We start from the raw sequence: 22,866 nt of genomic DNA, 5'->3' as shown, positions 1-22,866 counted from the left end.
GTTATATGAAGATGAAACTATAGACTGGAGATTATACTTCTTAGAGGCAGCTTTATTGAGAGTCAGGACGCAGTTCCAATATTTGCATCAATATATGTTGAGGCCTGATCAACAACATTATTAATGAGTGTACAAGATCTCTAAAAAAGGAAACAACCACAGGTTTTTCCCTTAATTCAATTTAATTCAACAATTCTTTGTGGACATTGGTTCCACACTTGCAGAAAAAATACCATCGATCCCCTTTTCTATACCTGACAGTAAGAGACCCCCATCTTCCTTTACATTATCTTCCATCACTGAGTCTGAGCTTATAGAAGTTGTTCACAAATGCAAATCTCTCTCTGGAAACTGTACTATTTCCTGATCAGTTTAAGTGGGCTAAAGTCATTCCCCTTTTCAAAGCAGATGATCCCACCTTATTTTCCAATTACAGACCAATATCTATTCTTCCATGCTTCCCCAAAATACTGGAAAAACTTGTCTGCACTCGTTTATGTAAATATTTTAATGAAATCGATATTTTGTATACCCACCAGTACAGATTTAGAGAGAATAATTCAACCTCAATGGCCCTCATTAACCTTGATAAACACATCACCAAAGCCCTTGACAATCAGGAAATCACACTTGGAGTGTTTTTAGATTTGTCAAAGGCGTTTGATACATAAATAGATAAACAAGTACTGGTTTGACTGTTATTTTGAAGCATTGTAATGTTGAGTAAATACCATTGAAACAGTTAGAGCCTTTATTTTTCAACCTGACTCCTTTTTAAACATCCAGTGTCATAAGGTAACATTTTTGGAGAAAAGAGAAAGCCCAAAGTCCAAACAGAATGACTTTAATGTATTCATTGTGAACAATCAATGACAAATATTTAAATGTACAGACAAACTTGAACAGGACACCAGTTGATTGTTTGTTCTATCCATCAAAAGTTACAAAAGTCCATATGGTCATCAAACTGTCCACTGTGGGAGCAACATTAGGCTGAGTCCATGTTGCCAGGTTTTAAAATTGTGCATAAATTATTTCTTCTTCTTGCCCTTTCCTCCTGTTTTCTTCTTCTTGCCCTTTTTGACTTCTTCTGGTTTTCCAAAGCCACTGAGACCATGACGGACCATGCAGCCTCTCCACCAGGCCTGAAGCTGCAGGGACAAGAGTAGCAGGTTTCTGACAAGTTACAGGACACGAGGGCATAAACCACGATGGTCTGAGTTCTTCATGACGTATGACCGTACCTTTGTGGCAGCTCTGACCTCTTCCTGCTGTTGCTGCAGTTTCTTCATCTTCTCTCTGTCCTCGAGCACCACCTGCTCCATCTCTGTGAACTGAACATCATTCAGTATCACGTTAATCTACATGTTGATGGTTCACTCTGCTCTGCATCTGAAGCTGTTGAGGGATTTCTGTAAAGCAGAGTCAGAAAGCTGCTCACCAGTCTCCTTTTCTCCATCAATCTGTCTGCATTGATTGTTCTGTCGCATTGCACTTTGTTGAGCTTCTGTTCCTTTTCCTTCAGCATCTGCCCTGAGCGCTCATGCCACTGCGACAGCTGTTGCTGCAACTCCTGTTGTGTTGACCAAATGACCAAAACATAAACAAAGAAGATTCACAGCTGGTGCTAAATAGCAACTTAAAACAAAATCCCCTCTAGTTAACAATTAGTTACAGTCCTACCAATAAACACATCTCCTGCTTTTACTCTGTCTTCACTGCAATTGCTGGAACTTCAAGGGATGTAATTAAATTAGGTGTATTAGTTACTCTTTTATACCGTATTATTCAGCTTTTAACCAAGAGGAATAAGGACTTCTGCAACTGCAATTTGGAGGGTAAAACATAAACGTGCAGATTTTTAACTGGAAAATCAATCAATGACTATTCATTTAATCAGCCTCAATTCACAACAAGTATCATCTTCAGACACTTAAGCATGAAGTGCAATCTTTTAATGTAGGAATGTTCAATACCACTTTTTATGCAGACCAATACCAGTACGAGTACTCCTTCTTGAGTACTCACCGGTACCAAGTACTGATACTACTAGTACTTTTGATACATAAAATTTCAATTAACAGTGACAGATCATTTTGATCAAAGACAGCACAGACACTATGCCATTAAGTCCAATAAATCACAAACAACTCTCTCTGAGTTTAGAACTTTTTTGATCAATATTAAAAATCTATATTAACAGTGCACAATAAAACTAACAATTGTCAGAGTTTAAGTATTTTTTTTAAAGTAAACTAAAGTGCAAAATAAAACAGTTCAACTGTTAACTCTCCCTGGTTCATTCATATTGTCTGAAAAGGACCTCGCGCACATTTGCTGTGGTGTGAAACTGCAGCAATTAGCAGGAACTAGTAGCGAGGAGGACTTGCTTGACATAAGATTTTTTTTGCCTTGAATAGAATAGAATAGAAATACTTTATTTATCCCTGAGGGGAAATTCAGAGTATCTGCTGCTAGTATCTACAGCCTTTACGAGTACCGATACCTTGAAAAAAGGCTGGTATCGGTATCTGGCCACCCCTATTTTAATGTACTTAGATGTTTAAGATTTCAATAACTGTGCATTCTGGAAAAGACATAGGGTACACATACATGTATCAAATCTCTATAAGTTATCTATAATGACAACATAAAGCATTAGGTCACACTTAGTTAATCACTGCTCCACCATTGTTTCTTTTTGGTGAGTAACTTATTTACACTTGTCTAACTGGTGATTAACAGGTTTATCTATGATATGAGCTGGTGCCAAAGTATGTCTCTCTATTTCTCTGTGTTTTATGGTTACATGGTGCACACTAGAAATAGTTATGGTAGTGCCAAGTTTGAACCCTGGATGAAGCCTTGGCATGAAGCAGGCATAAAAACTGCACACAGGTGTGAATGAAACATACAGTTTGTTCTTTTTTGACAGTGTCAGCATGTTTCTCATGTTATTTCTGAATGTAAATTAGTGTAACATTGTTTGAGTCATTGGCCCTCATTTATCAAACTCAGGTCTACCCGTGCGTAACTGCACACCATCGACACACTTCAGCTCCACTCCCTCCTTGTTCTGTGCCAGGTTCAGGCTGGAGCCTGCAGCTTCTTTCAGAGCTCAAACACATCTTTAAAAGACAAATTTCCAGGTTTCTGGACCTGAACGGAAACATTTAATAATACTGTGGCTTCTAGTCAGACATCACAGATTAATTAGTCAAGGTATAAACGAAGGATGTGCAAATTAAATGTTTAAAACTCTGCTGTGTTTTACTTTGTCACTTCCACGCTGCTGAATGTTGCACCCATGAATAGACCAGGACTCTGTTTTCCGTTTGGCAACTTTATTCTCCCGGTGCTGTATTTTTTTTAGATTATTTTCCTCCTGAAGCATCGGATCCTTCACAACAAAGACACACCGTACAAGCACTTTTTTTTCTCTAACATTCCCCCTGACCCTGCACGTCACCTCTAACGCGGGTCAGTGGCGTCACACATTTAAAAAAACAAAAGAATCACTAAAGACTTTTCAGGGTTTTTTTTTTACAAACTAACATGAAATGACAGTACTAAACCCAAAATCAACAAATTAAACAAGTGTAAAATAATATAATGTACTGTTAGTCCTTACTTATAGTATAGTGTGCTTTCTTCTGCCTAACTGAACTGTATATAAATACTTCTAGGTCATACCATGAATCACTGCAGAGATTTCCTTGCAGGTGAGTTTTTTTCTGATTCCCTCTACTTTTCGGACTGCCAAACAACACAGCGTTATTTCCTCTCTACCTCTGTTGCTATGGCGTTGTGGATCACCAGCATGGAGAAGTTCCCTTTTTTCCCATAATGCTTCCCTCCACGTCCTAAATTCTGTGGGTTCGGCCAGCTGAACCTTGAATATTTAGGGGCGTGTTGTGTAATTTACCATTGTTTTCAGGCACCACATTTATCAACAGCTGATCAGCTGACGCTGTGGTTGACCCTGGTACGCACATTTCATATATTGCACGTGAACGTTGCCATAAACTGATTTTTACACCCAGATCTGCGCAAATTCCCACGCAAGATTGATAAATGAGGGTCAATGTGAGAGAAATTGAACTTTTGGACCCTGGTTTGTTACTTGGAGCTGATCATGTTCACAACATTGCCCAGATTTATTTCTCAAGTTTCTTTTTAAAACGTTGGTTTTGTTGCAGTAAGTCCTTAACACTCCTGTAAAACATAATTCGGCAGCTGTAAGAAAAGAGATTGTTGGATTCCTATGTTTCTATGGTTTCTGTCAAAAATGTGATTGAACTTCTGAGACTTTTTTTTTTAACTGGACAAGGATTGTCCTCAGGACACCAACACTGCAGTGCCACAAACATGGCTATGTTTTCTTTGTGTGCACATTTATATTTTCATCTGGTATTTAGACTGTTGTAAAGGGGGAATACCTGCCATATAGGGAGTGTGTCCAATAGCTGAAGGCTTGATAGTGTTGAGAATTAACAGGCAGAGGGAACACTTGACTTGTACTTTGGCCAAGGTAGAAAAACAACCTCTTCCTTGGTGGAGGAAAGTAGTGGAAGCCCTTAAGTCTACAGTCTTACCACTAAATATAGCTTTAGCACAAAATGTCCAGCTGTGATTAAAACAGAATAGCTTTTAAAGGTGTGTCTTGTATAACGAATGTATTGTTTTAAACATAAAGCTATAATGTTCATGGTACAGTGACTCTGCTAACCTTGTTTCTATGTTGCAGGAATGTCACAGACGCTTCATGATTCAACATCTCTTGCTGTATCTGTTTCTGGAGAACCTGAGGGAAAGACCACAACACACTGTTTGGTTAATGCTAAGAGAAAAGTTGTGCAAAATTGCACACACAAAACTGTTTCCATTCGTGGCTCACACTGTTTTTCATAAAAACGTTTGTTCCTAGTTTTTAGTCTCAATTTGATGAAACTCTGGTGTTTATCAACACTGCAAAGCTTCTGTACATGAGGTGAATAATCCATCTTCATCAAGCAAGATCTTCTTGGAAAAAAGTATGTGCTTTTCTAGGTTGATTTCTGAGTATTTTTTTGTCTTTGGTTTTACTCAAACCACAAAACACAGCATGCAACTCACCTCCAAGTGCTCCTCTAGCTTCTTCTCAGTCTCGCTGGACTCTACTTGTCTCTCTTGGAGCCGCAACTCGTTGGCTTTTGCAATCAGTGCTGCATATTCCTTCTTGTGGGCAACTTCTGAAGCCTTTGCTGTCACTTCCTGCCTCAGGTCTTTGAGGAGCTGCTTCATATCCTGGTGTTAGTGAGCCAAAATCAAGAGATTGTTATCTACAAGAGGTCAATCCATTCAGAGCATTTTAACATTTATGAGATCTAGTTTCTCACCTCCAGTTTCCCAGATTTCTGAGTAATCTCCCTATCTTTGTTCTTTAATTTTTCTTCTCTTTCCTTCTGCCAGGTGTCTCCCCTATATGGACATACTCACATCAGTGTTCAAAATCAGTCCTTCTGTCTCAACTTTTGCTTCTAGACCTTCTTTTATTGTACCAACGTTACCCATTATTCAAAGTGCTTCAGTGATTTTTCCTTTTAAGCATAATTAATACAGGCATACTTTTAATAGTCAGGGATACTATAGTTGGAATTGATTTCAAATGATGCTCTCATTAACCTTTGCATGGCCTTCTGCTCCTCTTTTTCTACCACCTTCTGCAGAGAGGTGAAAGTGTGCTCCTCCTCCAGCTCTGAATACAGCTCTGAGATGTGCTGGGAGATAAACTGACTACAGCCAGAGACAGAGGAGACAAACTTTGTTGGTATAAATAATAATAATAAAAAGAACCCCTGACTTTTGGTCTGTGTGTCTGCACCACTCACCAGTCTCTTTTAAGCTTTGTCAGCCTCGCCATCTCCTAATACATACACATGCACACAGCCACAAACAGAAACAGGAGAAGATAAAAAAATCCAGTATGAGAACAAGACACGGAAGACCACTTTCTATCACATGTAATTTTAGAAATTATAGAGAAACATCTGTTGAAAGGAAGTCACCTGAGCAGAGCCTTCCTCCCTGTTGATCTGTACAATCAGAGCATATCCCAGAATATCCAGCTGATCTGAGCATTCCCTCAAAACAGCAGCCAATGTGAGGCTCTGAGATAGGGATAAAGACATCTTGTGGAGAGTAAAAAAGGAAAAGGGTTTTAGTTAGAACAGAGTTGTGTTACCAGGAGGCAGCATTCTGATAACAACTGGTCTAGAAGCATCTGTGGACACTACTGAAAAGAGTGTCAAAGTAGTTCAGAGGGTCATATTTCAGCAATCATGTATTTCCTGTCCTCTCAAATTTAAACCTGCTGATTACACATTAAACACTACATTACAAACTGGTACAAACCGATGCAGGGGTTAAAACACGAGTTAGCACTATGAAAATAACACTGATTGGCGAGATGAAAATTTATATTGATTTCGAATTATTGCTTCATTTTTATGGTTTCTTACGTTGTGTTTATGTAAACTGAATTATCAGCTGAAATTGAGTGCGTTGAGTCCTGAATTTCCCTTTGGGATAAATAGCCTGAAGTATTTATTTCGTAATGGAATTTAAGAGACGTGCAGGAAAATGATAGCAGAGGAAACACAAACTGTGTCATGTAAAAATACAAACCGTGACTTTAGTTCTCTCCGTAGTCTCTTCTCTCACTCTGGTGTCCATCAAACGCTTCGTTACTGAACAGAGATGATTAGCCTGCCATGGCCCGTTGTGTTTGATGACGTATCACCATGGCAACGAACTCAGACTACCATAACTTTATCGAAAAGGTAGAAATATAACATTCTACTCTCGCAAAATATCAGGAATTGTATTTTTATTGTTTCAGATTTCGTTACTATTACGACTTTATTAATTTAATTTTATTACTATTTTTTTTTAATTCATTATTTATTTTTCAATCATTTATTTCTTTATCTTTTGTATTGACATTTTTTTTTCTTATTTGCAGGTGATTGAGTGGGGTAGATGGGTTTACCTGAGGCTTAGCGCTAAAAAATATTGCAAGAGACAATTAAAAAAGATACTTGATAAAATCAGGATCCCATATTTTTGTATTATGGCGACCTCTGCTGACATATTGACGTACTGCATCACTTCCCCGTCCTCACTTCAATATGCCCTAAGTTAATTTTTAACATGCTGAACATTTCTTTTTTACAGTGATCGCCAGTTTAATTGTTTTGATTGATTTCCCTGAATTCCTCGGAAATGGCTGCATATGATGAAGAGATAGATAGTAAACTCAGTTTTCACTGGCATTTATGTCAAGAAATATGTAGTCAATGATTGTAAAAGTTTTGGAAAAGTGAAACAAAAACTATGATGTGAATGAAGTGCCTTGAATGAATTGAGCATTTGTATGCACGCATAATTTTATTGATACATTCATGTAGGCCTATACATGCATGTTTCTGCGCTATGTAAATGCGTTTTAATGAATGTGCGACTGTTTTCTTCGCCCAAACGACTTCTTTCAGGTATCCATTTCCTCTATTGGTTTCTTTGATAACCCACGCGTTAAGAGCACTTCCACACCATGTCACCTGTGAAGCAGGGCAGAGACACGAGTCAAGCCGCCCTCTGTGAGCATGAAGAGATCATCTTTATGCCTGTGTCCATAAAGAGACAGGACAGGCACCTTTTCACTGACATCACATCATACTACCATGCTGCACACCGACTGTCCAATCAGGTGGGCGACAGACAGCCCAGTGTCCCAGGAGTCGACCAATGAGCGGATAGCGTGAGCTCTGCTCACCCTCTCGGTGCTTCTGATTGGAGGGTTGAGCTGTTGGCAAGGCGGGACTTCAAACCATCGAATACGAAGTACTATTTGTCCGCATCCCATCCCATCCCACTGACTACCTCTTACTAAGTTATTATAAGATACAAACGCACTTTTGTTGAAAGGAAGCTGTTTTGTTTTTAGAGCACCTGAGAGACGATACTGCAACATTTTTCAATGTGATCAAAGCGGATTTTGGTTCTTTGGTTTACTCTACCATCTACTTTAAATTTTAAATTATCAGGATTTTTTTTTTTTCATTCGTCCTGTAAAATGTGGACTTTTCTAGGAATAGCCAGTTTTACTTATCTTTATAAAAAGTCCAACATGCTTTTGAGTTTTCCTTACAAAGAGCTCGTGATGGCCGCAGTCCTGTTCCTCTGTGTGGGGCTGCTGGTCCAATGCATCAGGTACTTTCACGGCCAGAAGTCCACAGTCTCTCAGGTGTTCAATTTTCCTCGATATCTTTTGTCTCTTTTACCTTTCATCAACAACTTCATCCCCCAAACCTCAACACAGTGGAGCGAGAGAGCAGAGACCAGCTGTAAAAAGGTAATATAGCTCTGTAAAACACTGACTTGCAGTTATTTCCTTGGGATGAGTTAAGACAGATAGGCTACAGAAAAGTCAGTGTTACATAAAGGGGAGGTTTATTCTTTTTTATTTTGGCGAGCGTTTACTTTTTAGGCTTATCTTCCTGTAAATAGAAGGAAAGGTCTCGAAAGTTTAATAATTCATCCTGGCACTCACCACTTTGCATTTTTAGGGGTTGTCTGCTCTCGACTACTGGTTTCTTATAAGCTTTTCTGAATTTAAACAACTGACTTTGAATGAAATCAGTGTGTAGCCTACTACTTATTTTGTATTAATTTAAAAAAAGGGTTCTTTCCAAGTTTAACAGCTCAGTTGGCGTGTTTAGAGTATCTTTTGTTCTTTGACATTGTGTCCCAGCCGTTGAATTACATTTTCAAAAGGATCATATTCGGTGAGCAGAACCTATTTTTCTGCTTTTCCAAAGTAAATAAATAATAATTATAACAAAGATTGTTTTCACATTTGAAACACATTTGGTCACACATTTGACAGAGTCACCTTGAAATGCATGAATATTCGACTCTTTGACGAGTATTCGGCGCCTTTATTGCAGACAGTGTAATCCCTCGCTTCTTCAGTCAGTGAATGCAGTGAATGAGCTCTTCTTCTTTGTCAAGATCAATAACCCACGCAGGGAATCCGCTGTCTCTTTTTTTGGCTTGTTAGGTCTCCATTCCTTATCTGCAAACAGACTCTGTACTATGACTTCTTCTCCTGTACTTTTTTTGCTGCAGTTTGTCCAGTAAATCGGTTTTTTTTTCCAAAGTGATGCTACCAAACACCAATCCTTCGTCACTGCACTGCTGGGTGCAGTAATGATAAATAGGAAGTTTTCATTTCTATACACAGAATTTAAAAAATAAAATAAAGCCTTAAATACTTTTTGAATCACAAAATATGACGTATTGGTTATCCAATATAATTGTTTTTGTTTTAGATTTCCAGACAGTGCAGAAAATAAAATTAACTAATTAATTTAACCATATTTTCCCTCAGAATAACATGTAGCCGATAAACATTCTGTTTAAATAATCACAGGCCAGAGGAAGTCTGAGTGTCTGAGAGTGTTATGCGTATTTTTCAGTTTTACAAAGTGAAGCAGTGGTTAGGACCGACGCTCGCTTTCTCACTTCCAGTCATTCGAGATCAAACTTCCATGTTCTTCAATTCCGTACTGCGCATGTGCAACTTACTTATCCAACCAACAATTATGCCTGTGTATGCTATAAGTTATGCATGTGTTTTCTGGTTTTCCCACAAACTGTAAATGCTCTCTCAGCGACATGAGAATAAATTTTGATATTGGCATAAAAATGCACTTTGATAAATTAAAATAATAAATATACAGAGGTTACTTATACTTTAACACAACATAAATGCTTTATACATTTCTAAGGTGTGGGGAAACATTTGTACATCAGTGTGTGACAAACATAAAAGCCTTAATCTGAGTCAAATGTTGGTGTGGGCAGAACTGCTGCTCCTAATCAGTGCACATGCAGAGCTTTACAATGTTATTTAACCACCATCCAGAGTGAGGTGTTTGCTACTGCTGCTCTAAGTCAACAGTACTGATCACAGATTTTTCTGTAGTGATTAATCCACATGTCAGTGCAAGATCTTTAATCTAAATGATCCATTTAATGCTTAATTATACTTATTGTTGTCATGAATTCTCAAAAGTACTGTTTCACACAAAGAGGAAAAAGTAAAACATACAATTGCATTTGATTGCAAAATTTCAGTTATTTACTTCAATTCCTGAACAGATAAATGTTTTGAGTGGTTTTATGATATTCTTATTCCATTTTCTGACTTCTCAGAGAATCCCTGTGTGCTGGTTTAAACTGGAGATTAAAAATGTGAACTCAAGGTTTAGACTCCTCCCTCCAGTTCTAAATTCAGCATTAGGAGCTCACAATAAAGAGTCTGAATTAAAGCACTTTGTGATGCTGGATGGTTTTCTTGTTTTTATGACAGGTGGTCTAATACATTTGTGAAGCACTGACAGCACCTCTGTCCAGAAATATGCAACACAACAAAAACAAAAACAAAAACAAAAACAATGACAAAATATTAAAACTTAAATTAAAATCTCATCACAAGTTACATTTCCATAGCAGCTGTGTTGATTCCTGACAAAAGCTCTCACCTCTACAGTATACTGTGTACATTAAGACTTCCCACCTGTTTGGTTCCAGGGCCGGAGAATCAGGAAGGATGCTAAGTTGACTTCCTCAGACAGTAACCTTCCAGTGGCCCCAGATCCTGATGTGGTGATAGTCGGGGCCGGGGTGCTGGGCTCGGCTATGGCAGCTGTCCTGGCCCGGGATGGGAGGAGGGTGACGGTGGTGGAGAGAGACCTGAGAGAGCCTGACAGGATAGTGGGGGAGCTGCTGCAGCCAGGGGGATATAAAGCCCTCAAAGAACTGGGACTTGAAGGTTGGTGACAGGAACTGCTGATATCAGAGACTAGATAACACAGTTTCAACCCAGTACAGTTTTTAACCAACAGGTCATTGTGTTGCATATTTGGCAACGTTTGGGTCAAAGACTGAGAAAACATGTTATACTCAGCATGCCACCATCAGAGAAAGTTTTCAACACTAAAATGATACAATCATGATCTTCTTTGATTTAATGATAGGCAGGATCAAAAGGCTTCCAGGTATCATTTCTTTCAATAGATCCACAATTGGATTTTCAGCCATGCTGGAGGAGAGAGGGCAGTGATGGTTGAGAAAGAGCAGAAATTGAGCACCTCCAGTGACATATAAAGCAGACTTTTCAGACTGTTCAGTAATGACCACAAAAAAAAAAAAAATCCCAGATTGCTCCAGAGAAAGAAGTTTCCATGTTCTCTTTTTGTTTGCTTTTGGCCTCAGCTTCAGTGGAGGGTCTTGACGCCCATGTGGTCAATGGTTACGTGATCCATGACATAGAGAGCAGCACAGAGGTGGAGATCCCGTATCCACAGGACGAGGACAGCATCAAGTGTGGACGCGCCTTCCATCACGGGCGCTTCATCATGGGCCTGAGGAGAGTGGCACAGGCTGAGCCAAAGTGAGTAGTCTTTGATTTCTTCTTCAATGTACCTGCTTTATCGTCCTGTGTCACTGACATGTCTTCGCCCTCCCAGTGTCACATTCATAGAGGGCACTGTGACCAGCCTGCAGGAGGAGGACGGCTGCATCACAGGACTCCAGTACAAGGACAAAGAAACTGGAGACACTAAGGTAAGAGGAGAGTAGTCCACCTCTCAGCTCCTTCCTGAAATAACTCGTATTTTCACCTATGATAACTCTGACTGTTTCACTTTGTTTGCTAAAGGAAATCTGTGCAGCTCTCACTGTGGTCGCTGATGGCTGCTTCTCCAAATTCAGAAAGACTCTAATTAGCGGGAAAGCCAAGACCTCGTCTCATTTTGTTGGATGCCTGATGAGGGTGAGTTCTGCCCAGTGTTTTTGAGGCTGTAACCCTGTACTGAATGTCTTAGCATCAGGAAGTTTGACAAGGCACTGAAACGTTTTGAGTAAATACATTAAACATTGACAGGTAGGATTGCTCAGATTGGGAGCCATCAGATCACCCTGTTTTAGTTTAGTTTGGAGCAGTGCTTTCCAAAGTGTAGGCCTTGGCCCCCTGGTGGGCTGCGAAATTATTACAAGTGGGACGCCAAATCATATCTGAAATGGTATGATTTTTGTATGTGGGTGGGGGGATGTAATGACCCCCCCCCAAAAAAAATAAATAAAATAAATGTAGAATAATATTTTAGATGTTAAAACTAATACGAACTGATAAAAATGTTCACATTTTCTTTTATTTATTTATTTATTTATTTAGATTTTTTTGTTTGTTTTCTGTTGTTTTGTTCCTTCATTAGTAGTATTAAACATGTGACGAGCAAATGAGAAATAGGACTTTTATTGTTATTTGTTGGACTTTTGTTGGCTAGACCGGGGGTCTGTAACCTTTACTTTCAAAGGAGCCATTTTGCCTCAGCTCCCATAGATTAAAGTCATTCAGAAGTAACAAAATGCATCGTTTCTTCACAATAAAGGCAAAAAAGTGCATAAAATTCTACACACAGTAAAAACCTAGTGAATAATAATCAAAATGAGGACTTTTTGTGTTCATAAATTTTACGTGTAATGTCTTAGTCTTTTTATTTTTTTTATAAATTTGCAAATAAAAAAAAAAAACTAAAATGTGAATTTCATAAATTTGCAAAATTAATTACATGTCAATAAGTTGCAAAATTTGTCAGAAATTTTGAAATTTAAAAAATTTGCATTAACAACATAAAATTAGCAAAATAAGTAAAAAAAAATGTCATTTTAAAAATTTGCTTAATTTTCAAAAATGTAAAAATTTTAAGATGTCATTTTGCAAATTTTCTTTTATAAAATTGCAAAATGTAATCTTATTTTAATTCTAATTTATTCATTTTCAAAGATTTGCAGAAAATCAATTTTAAAATGTGCAAAATTTTCAAAAATTTGCAAAAGCTTTAAAAAAATCTGTTTTTTCCTGAATTTGAAAAAAAAATTTAAAAAAATTGCAAAATTCTCAAGAATTTATGACAGCCTAATTTAAATATGTGATGCATATTTAGTTCAACAAAAAGTTAATGCATGATTCTATCTAGTGTAAATGTCTTTAATCATCAATACCCTCTGTAAGAAAAATAATTTAAAAACATATCGCATTAATATCTGTTTTAAAGCTACAAGGAGCCACTGCAAAGAATTCAGAGAGCCGCATGAGGCTCCAGAGCCGCAGGTTGAAGACCCTTGGGCTAGACCACTTTGCAGCTGGAACACATTGCAGTGTTCAGTTTAGCTCTTTATGTTCAACGCATTATATTTCCGTCGTATTTATGGGGTCAGAGGTGAGCCACAAAGAGTTTTGAGACATGTGGGCCCTGAGTTGCACAAGGTGGAGAAGCGCTGGTTTAGAGAAAAAATAACAGGTGTTGTCTGGCTTGAGATTTTCATTATCTTAAACAATTAAGATGCAAAATGAGTAACGAAGAAACCCATCATTGTTTTTAGCACATTAGTATCTTTGATTGATGTTTTTCTTCACCAAGTTGTGATACTGTGCTCTCAATCAATCCTCAGACTTTGAGTCAGGATTTCTGTTCTTGTGTTTTAAGTTCTTCTTCTTTCTTCCAGGACTGTCCCCAGTTTAAAGCGAACCACGCTGAGTTAGTCCTGGCTCACCCAAGCCCAGTGCTGGTCTACCAGATCTCCTCCTCAGACACCAGAGTCCTTGTGGACATCAGAGGGGAGATGCCTCGAAACCTCCCAGATTACATGTCTGAGAAGATCTACCCACAGCTGCCGGGTAAGAGAGGAAAAGAGCTTTATTCATTAAATACCTCTGAGGTGGTAGATGATTTATTTATGACAGAAACAAACTGACCCTCAGGTCTGTGGATTGGTAAAAGATGAAAGCTTGTGTTGCACATCTGGATAAAATAAAAAGGCTTTCCAGGAGTGCAGCAGTTTTTAGAAATAACTTTTATCCAGCTCTCTGTAAACACGGAAACACAAGCACAGCAGCTCATCGTGGCTGTGTATTGCAGTTTATTCTCATCTACTGAATGACACGCGCGCATGACACTCGCTCACACATATACGTGGTGATAAACATTGGTTATTATTGTAGTTCACACTCATACCCAACAACACTCTGCACACTCACACAGCAAATATTGAAGCAGGCTACAGGTGGTTAGGATTAGTATTTTCTGGCCATCAAACACAACAGGTGTGGCACTTCAAAGACTACTAATCAACATGGAAAACTTGTACATGAAGTGACCTGTTCACATGCACACAAGTCTGGTTTCTCTCATACACATTCACTGTCTGTATCACTATCTTTTTTCTTTCAACAGTTTTTAGTTTTGAACATATTTCTATCACAATACAAACAATGATGCTGCGATAAAAAGACACCACAAAGCATTGAACAAACTACTACTCAGACTATTTCCCACATTCAGTACATATTACATAACCCTGTTCATAAGAAATTAAAGAAAATCACAGAAAACAACAGAATAAGTTCAAACATTTGACATTTCTCAGAGTTAACTTTGAAGGTATCTGTGTTACCAAAATTCATTCTTCTTAAATATCTGACATATCTACATTTTTAACAAAAGTGACAAATGGTCCCCATTTTTTTTCAAACAACTCCTGTTTCCCCTTCCTCATAAACTTCACTCTTTCTAAAGGAAGCGTTGCAGCCATTTGTCCAACCCAGTGTCTAATTCTTGGTCCATTCATAGTTTTCCAGAGTATAGCTGTTGTGGCTAAAGTCCTTTGTTTGCCTCTACCACCTGATAGTGGGTGAGATCTTTGACATGTGTCAAGTTGAAAAAAATAATACTAAAAGCCGTATCTTTTGTGTAACAGTAAATAAAAAACTTTAATTTCTCATCACTGCTTCCAATAAGCATTTGGACATTAGATGTAAAAATAGAAGAAAAAAGAAACACCTGAACACAGTCGAAAAATGTATGGCTGTTTTCCATACCACCTACTACACTAGCAGTGCCTACTATTATGGCTGAAATTGAGTATGTAGTAGGTAGTATATGAAAACTTGCAAAATGTTCAGTATACTAAAAATCCCTGGATGTCCTACTGATCCAGGAAAATTTCTCAGTGTGCAACCGACCAGTCTATCTGGCATATTGTTTCCCACAATGCACAGCGCTAACGCTGTTTGTCTATGTGGTTGGCAGGTTTTGGTGAATTACCGCCATCTACTGGGATGAGTCAACATTACAACTACAATACAACGCTATCATAAGACGGCCTATGATATAGAAGTGAAGTGATGTGGAGAAACATCAGTAAATCTTGTCACTTCCAGTCGTTAAGGAGGCGTTTACTTCTCCAAATTCATTAGCCCATAAAAACCACTAATTTACTTTTTAAACCATATGTGGATTATATAGAAGTGTTTTTTACATCAGCTTTAAAAAAAAATAATCCAGAATTATTTACAGTAAACGATATAATTTTTGGTGTAAGATTAGACATCAAGAGTGATGATTCTGCTATGATATGATTAACAAAATATCTAAATGCCAAGATCTGCCAATTGCTTGTTTTGTATATTTATAATAAAGGCCAAAAAAAACCCCAACATCATCTGTAGCTCAGCTTCTGAAACTGGAAACCAGATCAGTATACGACAAAACAGACCCAACAGAGCAGTCATACTTCATACTACATGCAGGAGCAGTAGGTAGAATGTAGTGCGTACGACATACTACATTCACACAGTGGCGTGGCGTGGAGATTTTTTTTGAGGAAGTCAAGTGAGACAAAGCCTGTTATCTGTATTTTTTTATTAGGGAGTGGGGTACATAAAAGGCTTTGTTGCAGTTTGTATCGCTATTTCATGTAACGGACCTGTTAGAGTGCCCAGAGAGCGCTCGTTTTACTTACTTCAAACACCGACACACACCCTTTAGCTCTCCCACCCTCAATCACTCATTCACACACGTACATTGTCCTCTTGACTTAGCTTAAACATCGTATTAATTAATTCAACCGCCCACTTAAACACACAACCGGCCGCTTCATGCACACTGCTAATGTGCTAACCTCCCTGATTTCATTCAGTGGCTCGAGGATGACGATACTGTGATTTGATTGGTTTGAGGCCAAAGACGGGGTGGCTTCCCTTGGCACAGTCTTGGTCAATCACAGATGAGCAGTGTCATGACCCCAGCTTCATCTGATTGGTCAATCATTCTTGTTTTTTTTCACCAAGGGATGCCAACTCTGCTTGGCTTCCTTGCGGACAACAGCGTGCAGTATCGTATTTTCACCACGCATTCGCCACAGAACATTTACGAGGGCGCTGTTTTACACATTGTAAAATGCTCAATAACTAGAGGAGAGAAATAAGGAGGAGATGGCGGTGACAAAACACAGAAGAAGTATCGAAACTGTTAAAAAGGAATATTTTCATTAAATCACAGCTACAGTCTAAAAAAAGAGAGGAAGCATGGCTTCCCTTGGCCTCCGGGAGAAAACGCCACTGCATTCACATGCAGTATGTAGTAGGTGGTTTGGAAAACAGCCCATGGCTCCTACACTTCAGATACCTTTTGTCAATTAACTCAAAGTTTTAACACCTGTGGCCAACTTCAGCTTGCGTCCCATAATGCTATGACCTCTAAAATAAACACAACAGTTAAACAAAGAAATGTAACACATGGCTCTTACAACAGCAAAAGATCTTTTCGCATTCAAAAGGCACATGTCTGTTATCACCCGATCCGTTTTCGTAAAAATAATAATTTTGGAGTATAAACCAAAAAAAAAGCGACAGGTTTCCAAATATTCCTCTCTGTTTCACTTTTAACCTCTTTTCAAAAACTTTTCATTTTACAACACAGCCAAATGCAGTGAAACTATGTCCCTTTCTCTTCCAGACATTCAGTGCAAAAAAAAATGGGATGTTTTCATCATACTTATTTAATTTCAGCGGTGTGATATCAGTTATCATTGTCCATTTGTATTGGAGTAATCTCTGCCTGGTGTTTACTGACTGAGCATGTGTTGCTACATTTACACTCAGTTTCATCCCTTTGCTCACCTGTAAATACAGAAACACAGGCACAGAAGCTCAACAAGGCTGCATATCCTAGTTCATCCTTGTCTGAATGACATGCAGGCACTCGTTCAAAGACCCCTAAGCTGCTCCAAAATGCCTGTGTGAGCTTTGCTCATTTTAACAACCAATAAACTACTAAAATATTACCGTAGCGGCTTAATAATCATCTTCTTAACACCAGAAGTTTTTTGAAGGATGTGACATTAACTGTGTGTTTCCTCTTTGTCTCAGAGCATTTAAAGGAACCGTTCATGATGGCGCTGCAGAATGATCGGCTCAGGTCCATGCCTGCCAGCTTCCTCCCTCCCTCCCCCATCAGCAAACCAGGTACAGCTGAGAACCACAAGTTTATAAAGATAAATACTGTTTGATAGCTTTTAGTGCAAACCTATTCTTAGCTCACTCACCATCAGGCTTTGGTGTTAGACATTTTTCAGGCTCCATGTTTTGAACTAAATGAGTGTCCAGTTTTTCTCATTATGCACTCCACACTCAATGTGAGACCAGCTGTTTGAGTCTATGCTTCATAAAACAGAGAAATAAAATAAGCAAATATCACTCACTACATTTCTTTAAGAGAGGAGAAAAAAAGATGAACTTTTCATGTATGCTAACCAGGATGTGATGATTGTTGTTTGCAGGTGTTCTTCTCCTGGGTGACGCTTACAACATGAGGCACCCTCTGACAGGAGGTGGCATGAGTGTGGCTCTCAATGACATCTGCATCTGGAGGACGCTGCTCAACAACATCTCTGACCTGCACAACGACGTGGAGATGCTGCAGGTAAAAACAGAGCCTTTCAGGTTTTTTTCAGAGATGGCAGAGCAGTAGGAATTAAAAACCTGCTTTTTTCTTCTTCTTCTCAATAGGCAAAGAAAAAATTCCACTGGGAACGCAAGTCATCACATTCTTTTGTGGTGAATGTTTTAGCCCAGGCGCTGTATGAGCTGTTTGCAGCCACTGACGGTCAGTCAACACCCGCTCCACCCCCAACATAAAGACACAAAGACATAAAGACATAAAGAAAGCTATTTTCATTAAAAAGAAGTAAAACAATTTCACTCTGTGATTTTTATAGTTTGTTTTTCATGTTCTGTGTTTCTCAGATTCTCTCCATGAACTCAGGAAAGCTTGTTTCCAGTACTTCAAGCTGGGGGGAGAGTGCATTGCCGGGCCCATTGGACTTCTCTCTGTGTGAGCATTAAAAACACCACATCACAGAAACATGCTACACTCAGACATGTGCTGATAGAAGCAGTTTCCCCGCGGGGATTAATGACACAAAGCAGTCTTTGGCAACATCTTGGGAAAAGGGTTTATTTGTCAGTGAGCTGAATAACTTGACTCCATTCTCGTGTTCACCCTCTAGTTGAGCTTACCATTAAGCTAAAAACAAAGATATCAGAATCAGAATCCAGTTTTATTGCCAAGTACATTTGCACATACAAGGAATTTTCCTAGGTGTGTTGGTGCTAACACTTAACAAGAAAATAATACAGAATTTTTAGGTGTACTTTCTGTAAAATAGAATATAGAGAAAGTTAAGATATAGAATAAACAAAGGTACAAAAAAATATATATAGATAGATAAATAAAAATAAAGAATATTTATAGAAAACAATAATAATAATAACAATAATAATAATAATAATAATAATAACAATGATAATAATAATAATAATAATAATAATAATAATAATAATAATAATAATAATAAAGATAATTGTTATTATTGTTTATTATTTATTATCACATTGTTTTACATCTTTGTTTTCCTTGCAATCAAAGACCCTGTGTAAGTCCAGGGGCTTTACCTGAACTAACACACAGTCAAAAACTCACTAATTTATCTGAGAAACCACTTTGAACATGATGAACTGCCTCATAGATGATATAATGAAAATGTAAATGCTGTTGCAAGTTAAAAACCTGTAGCTCCTTACCAGCCAGAGATTAAAGTTAGGATAGATTTCAGTGAGAACAAGCGTGTTTTCACAACTTAAGTTAAAAAAAAAACAAAAAATCAAATACTGAAACAATTGATTTAAGTTAAGACATTAAATATATATTTATCTTGTAGTAAACAAAGACTGACATCATCAAAACATCATTATTTGACATAATTTGTGTTAATCGTATAAAAATGTCCCCAAAATCTTTTCATCTTACTTTAAAACTCTATTTCTTTCTTTCTTTAAATGCCTCAATGCATGATGGGTATTCTACAAATACCCATAATTCATGTAGCACCATAAACAACACATTCACTATAGTGTGGTACCTAGTGTGGTAAGTACTAAAGCAAGACACAGCCTCTCATTTCTAAACTCTGAGTTAAAATAAGTCACGAAGAAGAAAATGAGGAAGAAAAGAAAGGAAGAAAATAGATGTTACAGAAAAGAAAGGAAAGATTAAATACAGTGTTAGGAAATAAGGTGGAAAGCAGAGAGGATGAGGAATGGAGAGAAATGGGAACAAGGTGAGCAAGGATGAAAAAAGGATGAAAGGAAAATTACAGGATGAATAATTGAAAGAAAAAGGAGAAAGAAGGAACGAAAATGCTTTCTTCCATCCCCCCTTTTTGATTATTTCCTTCCCAAAGGTGAGGTGGAGCAATCAGAGGTCTGAGGCAAGCGATTGGAGGAAGTAAGAGAGGGAGAATGGAAGGAAAGGTATAATTTAAAAAGAAAAAGGGATGAAAGAAAAAGGAGGGCATAAGATGATATGATACAAAGTAGGATTTAAGGAAGGTTTGAAGAAAATACAAAAGTCAATATAAAGGTAAAATGTTAGGAAGGAAGAAAGGGTAAGAAAGTAAAGAAGGATGGATGAGAAGGATAGGAGAAATAGAAGGAAGCATAGATAGGAAATATAAGGAAGCATCATTATACACACCTGGTGATACACACACAAACCCAGGCACACACACTCACTACTTATGTGTGTTGGTTACGTTGTGTGTAAAGAATGAAATTTTCTTTGTGTCTAAAGTGTGTTTTCTAAAGGGTCACATGATCCATTCAGACATAAAACCAAAGATCATTTCTGAGACGTCACATTTTTATAAACTGACATAATTTCTGTTCCAGGTTGAGTCCCAAACCCATGACCCTCATCGGACACTTCTTTGCTGTTGCGCTTTACGCGATCTACTACAACTTCAAGTCTGAGTCCTGGAGCACCAAACCTCGAGCCTTATTCAAGAGTGGAGCCATCCTGTACCGCGCCTGTACTGTCATGTTTCCACTCATCTACTCTGAACTCAAGTACCTGGTGTACTGAGCACGCCCACAGGACGTCTGGACCCAGGGAAACAAACTGTACATGCACATGAGTGGATCAGATCTGAGTCTGCGTATCTGTGGACTTTCCTGTAAGACTTGGACTTACTCGACAGCACAACTGGTGACGTATGAAATGCTGTTGTCCAGAACCTAGGCCTGATACTGATTGCTGACACCCTGCTGAAAAAAAGGTTGGATTTAGCCTTTAGCCTTCCTGAAGGTGTCTGATCCTTCTTGATGCCTTATTCCAATTTAAAAAATGAGGACAACACTGCCTTGAAGCACGCTACATGTGCTGACTCACAGAGTGTCTTTAAAACCTTTAAATCCTGGGTCACACCCTGTGAGGTGAATTATGTTACCAAGTCCATGAAGTTTGAGTTTCAGAAAAATGTTTTTCAAAAAAGCATCTTTTCTACTGATAAATGTATATTTTTGAACTTTTTTTCAGCTGTAATAAACATGGAAAACAATCATTGAGATTTAATGAGTCTTTATTATGGGCTGTGAATAAATAGTGAATTAATTTAGTGTCTGTTACACGTCATTCAAAGATGCTTCTCATGTTTGTTTGGGAAAATTTGTGCTGCAGCGCCTTGTAAGTGAAACTTATCTGGATTTTATAGCTACACTTTCTTGGTTCATCATAAATAAATTGAGATTCATAAAATGACAGAAAATGGATTATTATACTGAGCATAAAATGTCACCTTAGACTGAGGATAACCATGTTGAGACTCACCATGTACAAACCATTGCTTAGAGGTGACCACTAGATGGCAATAACACACAGGTGATTGGTTTCTGGCCCAGTCTCATCATCCTCTCTCAAACTATTCAGCTCCAAACAACCAGGATCAGACTCTCTATTCAGTGTTGAACTGCTGAGATGGCAGAAGTCTCCAGAAATATTTAAACATCAGGCTTTTTTAAAATTTTGGATCAACATAAAGAAAGCAGGAAGTCAGAGCTGTCTAAACTTTTTTTTTCACAGAGGGACCCTTTTGATTTTCTGAAAATGACAAAAAACAAGTAGTTCTTACTGGAATATTCATCAACCTGAAAGTTTCTAAGCCTATGGTGATGTCTGTAAAAGTCACTTGTGCCATCATCACAGACTAATGAAATCACAGCTCACCTGTTTTTCAATTTTCTCTTGATCCCAGATGATCAGTGGTCAGTTTCCTGCAGTGTTTTGTTCTGCGTAAACATCAGCATCCTCTGTTTCTGACCAAGGAACATGTTCTCCATCAGGGGGCGACATGGAGAAAATTTTCTTCATGGCAGGATCAGGATCCAGATGCTATGAGGATTGTTTTTTTTTTATTTATTTTTTTATTCAGACTATCGTGATCTGCGAACATTTTTAGACCTGAATTTTTCTTAGCCTGAATTATGAACTGTTTTCTGCACCATTTCATAACTTTAATTTCATCTTGTGTCCCACACTGTGTTTTTAAATTCTGGATGTTTGTGAAGCACATTTTCTCATCCTGATAACAACATTCATTTAAAGACGTCAGCTGTAAGAGTTGTTGAGTTTCTGCTGCTTTACATTAGTTTTATACAATGCGCAGTCCAAAAGTAGTATAGTAATATGTTACTAGATAGATCCTAACAGAAAATATAAATGTTCAATTAATCTAGAACATGATTCATTTCAGTGCCATAATTAATACATTGTAAGATCAAAGCTGGAGGCTCATGAAAATTAACCCCCAGCCACAATTAGCCCCCAAAGCTTGGCATCGGACATGTCTGGTTTAAGGGGTTCAGCTTTATAGGATGGACTGACTCTACACCGTTAGTGGAAACAGGCCCTAATAAGACTTTACTAGGTTTAAATAATAAAATTAAAAGATAAATATATCCATTGCCTTTAAGCCCTGCTATCACAAAGTCATTCTTCATGTAATCTAAAATTGGCTTTTAATGAATATAAGTGGGAAAATCGCGTGTTTCTTAAGTTTCTGTTAAATAAGCTAGTGCAGTGATTCACATAATCGGGGACATGAAAACAGGAGAAAAACTATTTACTATTGCATTGTACATTAATATTAAAACTTTAGACAAAAACAAAAAATGTTGATATGTTTCCTCATGTTTTGTTGAAGTCAGACTACGAGATGACTAAGCCAGGATAGCAGCTTTAAAAGATATGTTACGTTTTTAATGTTGTTAATTTTTGAATCAGTTTGTGTTTTTCCCGGGGGCAGGGAGTTGCCGATCTCCCGCCTTACTGTACTTGGTTTCATGGGCTGAAAAGTTTGGGAAAACCAGTTAAAGCGATCAAATATAAGTAAGCTAAGCTACTGCAGAGCTACACAACAAAAGCAGCCTGTTAAAAATAACTTTGAGTTTCTGAAATCAAAAATGAAAATAAATCAAATCTATAAAAACTACAAGACATATACGTTGATTTCATAGTGAGGAGCTGTAAATGACACTAGGGGTGCACCGATCACAATTTTCTGGCCGATCACCCATCTTTAAAA

The 22,866-nt window shown here is 37.9% G+C and overlaps 2 protein-coding genes across 5 annotated transcripts; one reads left to right on the top strand and one right to left on the bottom strand.

The window, feature by feature from the left end:
• Positions 1-934: 934 nt before the first annotated feature.
• drc9 (dynein regulatory complex subunit 9) lies at positions 935-6,766 on the bottom strand. Of its 4 annotated transcripts, XM_074684186.1 has the most exons (11): positions 6,667-6,766; positions 6,501-6,560; positions 6,048-6,170; positions 5,871-5,905; positions 5,665-5,775; positions 5,379-5,460; positions 5,116-5,286; positions 4,730-4,804; positions 1,442-1,573; positions 1,245-1,334; positions 935-1,151 (listed from the first exon to the last, which is right to left on the bottom strand). In XM_074684186.1, the coding sequence occupies exons 3-11, from the start codon at positions 6,168-6,170 to the stop codon at positions 1,032-1,034; spliced, it is 939 nt and encodes a 312-aa protein (XP_074540287.1). In that variant the 5' UTR covers positions 6,501-6,560; positions 6,667-6,766; the 3' UTR covers positions 935-1,031. The 4 variants fall into 4 exon arrangements, with proteins under 4 accessions (XP_074540287.1, XP_074540284.1, XP_074540285.1 ...); XM_074684183.1 differs by lacking the exon at positions 6,501-6,560 and having other exon boundaries at positions 6,667-6,757; XM_074684184.1 differs by lacking the exon at positions 6,501-6,560 and having other exon boundaries at positions 5,871-5,902; positions 6,667-6,757.
• Positions 6,767-7,993: 1,227 nt separating this feature from the next.
• Positions 7,994-20,698, top strand: sqlea (squalene epoxidase a). The gene is made up of 12 exons (XM_074684095.1): positions 7,994-8,392; positions 9,968-9,973; positions 10,636-10,876; positions 11,320-11,497; positions 11,574-11,670; positions 11,765-11,878; positions 13,615-13,786; positions 17,318-17,413; positions 17,728-17,870; positions 17,957-18,053; positions 18,194-18,281; positions 20,177-20,698. Exons 1-12 carry the CDS (start codon positions 8,114-8,116, stop codon positions 20,367-20,369), a joined length of 1,704 nt encoding a protein of 567 aa, XP_074540196.1. The 5' UTR covers positions 7,994-8,113; the 3' UTR covers positions 20,370-20,698.
• The last annotated feature ends 2,168 nt before the right edge of the window (positions 20,699-22,866 follow it).

The sequence above is a fragment of the Halichoeres trimaculatus genome, unplaced genomic scaffold, assembly GCF_033239565.1.
Source record: "Halichoeres trimaculatus isolate MK-OKI-2021-1 unplaced genomic scaffold, fHalTri1.1 fHalTri1_scaffold_12, whole genome shotgun sequence".
Classification (NCBI taxonomy): Eukaryota; Metazoa; Chordata; class Actinopteri; order Labriformes; family Labridae; genus Halichoeres; species Halichoeres trimaculatus.
This window is presented reverse-complemented; position numbering and strand designations above follow the sequence as displayed.

Bases quoted from the DNA above. Each gene is read 5' to 3' on its own strand.
- sqlea (XM_074684095.1), top strand. From the start codon at position 8,114: ATGTGGACTTTTCTAGGAATAGCCAGTTTTACTTATCTTTATAAAAAG. The intron at 10,877-11,319 runs GTTGGTGACAGG...TTTTGGCCTCAG, and splicing joins CAAAGAACTGGGACTTGAAG to CTTCAGTGGAGGGTCTTGAC. The intron at 17,414-17,727 runs GTACAGCTGAGA...TGTTGTTTGCAG, and splicing joins CTCCCCCATCAGCAAACCAG to GTGTTCTTCTCCTGGGTGAC.
- drc9 (XM_074684183.1), bottom strand. From the start codon at position 6,714: ATGGACACCAGAGTGAGAGAAGAGACTACGGAGAGAACTAAAGTCACG. The intron at 5,287-5,378 runs GTGAGAAACTAG...CACTAACACCAG, and splicing joins AGAAATCTGGGAAACTGGAG to GATATGAAGCAGCTCCTCAA. The intron at 1,152-1,244 runs GTACGGTCATAC...TTGTCCCTGCAG, and splicing joins AGGTCAGAGCTGCCACAAAG to CTTCAGGCCTGGTGGAGAGG.